At 41.4% G+C, this 8,022-nt stretch overlaps 1 protein-coding gene across 1 annotated transcript; it reads right to left on the bottom strand.

Moving 5' to 3' along the window:
• Positions 1-3,195: 3,195 nt before the first annotated feature.
• On the bottom strand, positions 3,196-6,253 carry SOX1 (SRY-box transcription factor 1). The gene has a single exon (XM_089693573.1). The coding sequence runs from the start codon at positions 5,673-5,675 to the stop codon at positions 4,455-4,457; it is 1,221 nt and encodes a 406-aa protein (XP_089549699.1). The 5' UTR covers positions 5,676-6,253; the 3' UTR covers positions 3,196-4,454.
• Positions 6,254-8,022: the final 1,769 nt, after the last annotated feature.

Genomic DNA, 8,022 nt, shown 5'->3' on the forward strand with positions numbered 1-8,022 from the left:
ACACTGGCCTGCACAGCTACCATAACTTCTCCTCCAAACACTGGAGACATGCCTCCACCATTAACAGCACCAGCCAGAAAAATGATACCAGAGTACAGAAAAATCTGACAAAGCTGACTGCATCCACACCAGCACATCATATTCTGCTCTTTGAATTCTAAATTAAATAGTAATATTAATATTAACAATAACAACAAGTGACCTAACATTGCAAGATAGAAGGTGCCTTGACAAGCCCTGTATGAATATAGAAGAGATCATATTCTGCTCTTGGTCTCCTAAATGCAATAAAAATAGTAATAATAACAATAATGGACCTAATATAACAAAATAGAAGGTGCCCTGACTGTATGGATATAGAAGAGTAGCACCATAGTTTTGCTACTAAGTAGTTCAAGTCTCCAGGCTACTGATGCATATCTAACTATGTAATGTGCTACTGCAAATTGATTAAATATAGTTATATCGTCTAAAATGCCTGTTCCTGGTCGAATAAATGCTTTTCTATTGAACTAATGCATGCAAGCTGCAATGGCTACTACTGAGATGATCAGAGATACGTCTATCAAGTATCAATCCATCTACTAGCTCTAGTCCTGGCTGTCAGCACAATTAACAGATACTATTATTTCCCCCACAATCATGTCGGTGAGTGGCAAACAGGAGACAGGCAGAGATCCTAGAACTAGTACAAAGTAAAAAGTCTTCTCTGAAATAAATGCTTGTTCTGCCCTGCCACCAGGAAACATTTGCCTGTAGTTCCTCACATCGCATAAAAGAGGACTTCTTGTCCCCCCAGTCTGGGTATGAAACGGCCTGGAGCTCAGAAAGAATCCATCAATTTATCCTGAACAAGACTTCCAGGCCGATTTACTAAAGGAGTTATGATTCTTCACTAAAGGATTTATGAACCTATACATGATGTAGATGTGTCCATTTTAAATCATGTGCAGAATAGGATAAACTAGAATTTAATTCTCAAAGTTTTTCAACTCCTTTAGCAAAGCAGTCTCTTTTACAAGGAGTTGCGAAAACAAAACAAAAAAACAAGATATGAACAGTCATGTGCAAATATAATAAATACAGAGGAATTTGCATTTGCTCATCCCATAATTGTGTATCTGAATTGAATCAGAGTGAAAATTCTCAACTCCTTTAGCAAATCAGACTCTTGGAATGTACAAGGATTTGCAAACAAAGAAAAGATATGTGCAAATATAATAAAATACAGAGGAATTTGCATTTGCTCTTCCCATAATTGGGCAACTGAATTGAATCAGAGTGAAGATTCTCAACTCCTTTAGCAAATCAGTCTCTTGGAAGTTACAAGGAATTGCAAACAAAGAAAAGATATATATGAACAGTCATGTGCAAATATAATAAATACAGAGGAATTTGCTCTTCACTGAATTGAATCCTGATTTTTTTTTGTGTGAAGAGTCTCAACTCCTTTAGCATATCCGTCTCTTTGATTTTACAAGGAATTGCAAAAAAAAGGAAAGAATGAATGAAGGAAAAGAAGGAAAGAAAAAAGGAAGGAAAGGAAAGGAGGAAGGAAAGGAAAGGAGGAAGGAAAGGAAAGGAGGAAGGAAAGGAAAGGAGGAAGGAAAGGAAAGGAGGAAGGAAAGGAAAGGAGGAAGGAAAGGAAAGGAGGGAGGAAGGAAGGAAGGAAGAAAGAAAGAAAGAAAGAAAGAAAGAAAGAAAGAAAGAAAGAAAGAAAGAAAGAAAGAAAGAAAGGAAGAAAGGAAGAAAGAAAGAAAGAAAGGAAGAAAGAAAGAAAGAAAGAAGATCTAAACAGTTGTGTACAGAAATAAGTCTAATCAGTCATGTGCAGGATGGACATGAAACTGATTTTTACATGAATGCATAATTGAAGTGAATTTTCATTTTTTTTTTTGAGAGAGAGAGAGATAGAGAGAAAGAGAGAAAGAGAGAAAGAAAGAGAGAAAGAGAGAAAGAGAGATAGAGAGATAGAGAGAAAGAAAGAAAGAAAGAGAGAAAGAGAGAAAGAGAGATAGAGAGATAGAGAGAAAGAAAGAAAGAAAGATAGAGAGAAAGAAAGAAAGAAAGAAAGAAAGAAAGAAAGAAAGAAAGAAAGAAAGAAAAAGAAAGGAAAATAGATTTAAACAGTCATGTACAGATATGCATCTAAATAGTCATGTACAGACATAGGTCTAAACAGTCATGCACAGATATACATCTAAATAGTCATGTACAGACATAGGTCTAAACAGTCATGTACAGGATAAACATGAAAATGGTTTTACATGAATGCATAATTGAAGCGAATCTTCATTTTTTGAGAGAAGATTCTCAATTCCTTGTCTCTTTGACTTTACAAGGAATTACAAAAAAACAAACAAACATAAAACACCCTGGATTTTAAAGTCTTGTGCAGGTTAAAGAAATAAATATAATTTAGCTTTTACCATGATAGCATAATTGAAGTGAATCTTCATTCATTTTTTTTGAATGAAGATTCTCAGCTCCTTTAGCAAATCAGTGTCTATCCTTGTACAAGGAACTCCAAAATGTATCTGAAACAACAGTAAACTTAAAAACTTAAGTAAACTTAAAAACTGGAACAAACAGGAACAGGCATGAAATAAGTTTCCTCCTGGTAAGGAGACAGAAGCAGAAACAGCACTGACTCCATAAAGAAGTGTCATGGTACTTCTATTTTGGGCGCTGTCAGAAAGAGATTTTTGAGTTTTTTTTTCTATTCTTTCTTTCCTTGCATTTATCAGCTAGAAATAGCCTACCCTTCAACAGAAAAAAAAATTGCTAAACATTTAACCCTAGCTAAGTATTCAGGGCTTAAGACTTGCCAACCATCAGGAATATTTCTGTAGCACTATGAACTATGTAAAGGTTCAGGTTGAGCAGAACTTAATTATGACATCATTAAATTAATAGAGGCCTTAATGAAACTGTTGCAATGGATTTAACGAAGCACGTAAAAAGCCAACACGCCACAAAAGGATTACTCATTAGTGAGGTAATTACAATGGATTCACTACAGATCTGAGCTGTTTGCTGTGAAATGGGGTATTTGTTACTTAGTGATCTGTAAGGGAGAAAATTGATAATCAGCTATGTGCAACTAGGCAAAACTTCATGTGCTAGTCCTCCTAAATCATATTCAATGAACCTGAAACACCAGTTTTGGCATGTAAAGAAAGTATTAAAATGATATGTGTGATTTCTCATTTTTAATAAAAGATATACAATTATAAAGAATAGATTAAACCCATTACATAATTATTTAAAGACAGGCTAAATAAAAGGGGGAATCCAGTGTGATAGAACTATAATCCCTGGTCTGAATATATTTGAATAATGATAAACATAATTTAACACCAGTTGAAAATATACTCTGTACATAGCGCATCATTGAATGAACTCAAAACATTTTGTAAAATCTAACCAGTCAATTTGAAAGGGTTAATGAATGGTTAAAAAGAAACATTTAAAAACAATGCTTCCAAATTGAAAGCATGCATTCAGTCAGTGTGGAAGCATTTTTATTTATTTTTTTAAACCTTTATTTTTTGTTTTAATAGAACATCATTTTATATATTATTTATTTTATCATTTTATATAGTTCTATTAAAAGAAAAACATGAATGGATAAAAAAAAGTTTAAAAAGAGTATAAAAAGAGATTATGGCAATTGGCAAATCCGTTTGGGTTATCACTTCCAACTTTTTGAAATTTCCACCCACTAGACACTCAAAATACATTTCTGAAATAACAAAAAAAACATTTATATTTTCTTTTTTTCAGTTGAAAATTTATTTAGCATAAAACTCAGCTCATCCTTTTTGATGAATCTGTTTTTTTTTTTTAAAGCAGAGAGGACGCTTAATAAACTATATACACAATATGAATCCGCAACGCCTAGAATTAAAAAAAATCGCCAGGAATGTACATGAAATAATATAAAACCAAAACAGAAAAAAAGCAAATACATAAACGCTTACAAAAATAAAAAAACAAAATATATTCTAGCTTCGGATTTTTTTGTTCATAAATAAACAACAAACATGTACAGAAACGTGTAGAATCGTTAGGGATCAGGGAAATCTGGAAGTTTTTTTTTTTTTGTTAAAAAGTGGAAAAAAAACAAAAGGTGTGATAGCAAATAAAATCTATACCCCCATCCTATACAACTCATAAATACTGTACATTGAGACCCAATTTACACCCATCTAGAATTGGTTTTGGCAAGAGCATAAGCTCAACTTCTAAAAAGATCCAAACAATAATAGGTTACCTTAACTTTCCTGTTTCTTTTTTTTTCAGTTTGATATATTTTTTTTTTTTATACAAGAACATCAAAACATTTCTGTACAAAAGGAAAAGTAGTGAGAGTTCTGAGTGTGGAACATAGCACAGTTTGGGGGGGGGGGGCGGTTTTTCTCTCTAGTCTCTATAAGTCTGTCCTGGGCTCCTCAGATGTGTGTGAGTGGCACCGTGCCGTTTACCCCCGTGCCAGCCCCCTGGTAGTGCTGGGGCAAGCTGTGCAGTCTGCTAGTTGCTGCAGCCGCTGCTGCTGCAGCCGCCGCCGCAGCGGCCGCTGGGTCTCCAGCCTCTCCCCCGCTAGGTAAGTACATACTGATCATCTCCCGCAGATCCCCGGGGCAAGGCGGTCGGCCGTGGGAGCCTCCCCCGCTCACAGGTGGACTCACGCTGGGCTCCGATTTCACCAGAGAGCCTAGAGCCCCGAGGGCCCCTGAAGATGCCGCTGCGGCGGCGGCGGCCGCTGCAGCCGCAGCTACAGCCGCCGAGGACGGGGAGCCCTGGTGCTGCTGCTGGCTTGAGTAGCTGAGGGCCCCGTAACTGGAGGGAGAGGCGCTCATGTAGCTCTGAGCCCCGGGCAGGGGGCTGTACTGAAGGGCACTCATGTCATAGCGGTGCATGGGCTGCGGGGGAGGCGGCGGTGGGTGCGGAGGTGGGTTATGGTGGGGGTGATGATGGGGGTGATGGTGAGGGTGATGGGGGTGGTGGTGAGGATGGTGCCCCCCGCTGCCGGGGTGCTGCTGCTGGCTGTAGGCGAGCTGAGCTTCCTGCATCATAGCTGCCGCCGCCGCTGCCGCCACCGAGCCCGGGTACGCCCCGTTCGCCCAGCCGTTCATGTGAGCGTATCCTCCGGCCCCCGCGGATCCCCCTGAGCCCGGGCTCTCCAGGCGCTGCACCACCACGCCCCCGGCTCCTCCACCTCCCACGGAGCCTCCACTGCCTCCACCCGGGCTCAGGCCGACTCCCATGTGTCCTCCCCCGGCGGCATGCAGCAAGCCCCCGGCCAGGGAGTACTTGTCCTTCTTGAGCAGAGTCTTGGTCTTCCGCCGGGGCCGGTACTTGTAATCCGGGTGTTCCTTCATGTGCAGGGCTCGCAGCCTCTTGGCCTCGTCAATGAAGGGCCTCTTCTCGGCCTCGGACATGACTTTCCATTCGGCCCCCAGTCTCTTACTGATCTCCGAGTTGTGCATTTTAGGGTTCTCCTGGGCCATCTTCCTCCTCTGGCCCCTGGACCATACCATGAAGGCGTTCATGGGCCTCTTCACCCGGTCCTGGCTGGCCTTGTTGCCCCCTCCTCCCCCGGCTTGGCCCGTGTTCGTGGGAGGCTGCACCCCGGGGGAGTGTAAGTCCGTCTCCATCATCATACTGTACATTCACACAGCTGGTTGGGGGCCCCTCTCTACACACAAGGCGGCTCCTGGGCTCTGGATGGAGGCGGTTATAGTCCACTCACTGCTTGGGAAACTTGGGGACTCAAGAGCATCAGGTCTGGGCGGGGGGGAGGAGAGGAGGAGGAGGGGGGATCACAGAGAGAGAGGAGGGAAAAAAAACTTTGTGCTGTGGGATGCTGAGCACAACAGGTCCCCCGCCTGCTCCCCTCACCTGTCCCCCTGAGCTGTGCCACGCAGATCCGCAGAGGCGAGCACTTTATCCGACCTGTCCTGCGAGTCGACGAGCGACGCTTCTCTGGCGGCTGGACGGAGCCAAGTGCAACTTTGGGACCCGCGGAGTCAGCGACACTCCAACGGGGAGTCAGCGGTCATCCCAGGGAAAGGAAAAGTCCCACAGAACACGTGTTTGCTTGAGCAGGGCAGCGCTGGGCACCTTCGGAGGACGTTGGCTGGCTGGTCTGCGGCATCAGACGCTCGGAGCTCGGCGCACAGCAGCCATACGGCGCACGCCGGCTGGGATTAAATGATTTCACCGCGGCCAATAGGAGGCCAGCGGCCGGCGGGGAGGGGAGGGCACAGCCAGCTGGAAGGAGGGGAGCTGGGAGGGAGGTGTGAGCATGCCTGCCTCTGGATGTCACTCTGCTGGGAAGGGACGATGATTTGCATGGCACGCTGTCCCATGACGTCATGGGGTGAAGACTAGCATCCAGAGGGAACAACGAGGCTGCCGCCTTGCCTAAAATAAAACCTGGTGGGAGAGGGTCAGGATGGTTCCCTCTTTATTATGGACTCTTTTCTTTTCTTTGCCTGAGGTGGGGGGGAAGGAGTGAGAAAATGGTACCAGAAGGAGAAATCGAATCATAGTTAGCAAAACTTATACATTCTGTAGGATGCCATGGGAAGGAGAGGGATGCCTAGACTCTATGGGGTTATACTGCAAGAAATAGCTATAGATCCATCCTGAATTGGAAGAGTGGACTCCTATCATCTCTAATAAGTGCTGTATGTTAGTGTGTAGCTGCACCTTTGCAGAATTTGGGGGGAAATACAAATACATAAAAAAACAAATATATATACAATTACATAAACAACAAATAGCTATAGAAATACAATTCCATAAAAAAAACCAAATAGCTATAGATCCATCCTGAATTGGAAGAGTGGACTCCTATCATCTCTAAGTGCTGTATGTTAGTGTGTAGCTGCACCTTTGCAGAATTTGGGGGAAAATACAAATACATAAAAAAACAAACAGATATACAATTACATAAAAAAACAAATAGCTATAGATATACAATTCCATAAAAAAAACAAATAGCTATAGATCCATCCTAAATTGGAAGAGTGGACTCCTGTCATCTCTAAGTGCTGTATGTTAGTGTGTAGCTGCACCTTTGCAGAATTTGGGGGGAAATACAAATACATAAAAAAAAATATAGCTATAGATATACAATTCCATTAAAAAACAAATAGCTATAGATCCATCCTGAATTGGAATAATGGACTCCCATTATCTCTAAGTGGTGTATGTTAGTGTGTAGCTGCATCTTTGCAGAATTTTGGGGGGAAATACAAATATATAAAAAACAAATAGCTATAGATGAACAATTACATAAAAAAACAAACAAATAGCTATAGATCCATCCTGAATTGGAATAGTGGACTCCCATTATCTCTTAGTGCTGTATGTTAGTGTGTAGCTGCATCTTTGCAGAATTTTGTTTTGGGGGGAATACAAATACATAAAAAAACAAATAGTTATAGATCCACCCTGAAATGGAATAGTGGACTCCTATTACCCCTAAGTGCTGTGTTAGTGTGTAGCTGCACGTTTGGAGAATTGGGGAATCCATTCTGATTCTTGAATGTTTGACTGCATTGGAATATTGTACTCTCAATCACTAAGTACTGTTCAAGGTTATTGTGTAGCTGTACCTTTGGAGTATTTAGGGGAAATACAAATACATAAAAACAAACAGCTATAGATATACAATTACATAAAAAAAACAAATAGCTATGGATCCGTCCTGAATTGGAATAGTGGACTCGCATCGTCTCTAGGTGTTGTATGTTAGTGTGTAGCTGCACCTTTGCAGAATTTGGGGGAACACACAAATACAAAAAAAACAAAAACTATAGATATACAATTACATTAAAAACAACAACAAAAAACAGCTATAGATCCATCCTGAATTGGAACAGTGGACTCCCATTATCTCTAAGTGCTGTATGTTAGTGTGTAGCTGTACCTTTGCAGAATTGGGGGGAAATACAAATACATAAAACAGAAATAGCTATAGATCCATCCTGAATTGAAATAGTGGACTCC

Source organism: Staurois parvus, unplaced genomic scaffold (assembly GCF_062004578.1).
Source record: "Staurois parvus isolate SC_StPar_1 unplaced genomic scaffold, SC_StPar_1.0 ptg000634l, whole genome shotgun sequence".
Taxonomy (NCBI): domain Eukaryota; kingdom Metazoa; phylum Chordata; class Amphibia; order Anura; family Ranidae; genus Staurois; species Staurois parvus.

Excerpts from the sequence above, each read along its gene's own strand:
- SOX1 (XM_089693573.1), bottom strand. The coding sequence starts at position 5,675 with ATGTACAGTATGATGATGGAGACGGACTTACACTCCCCCGGGGTGCAG.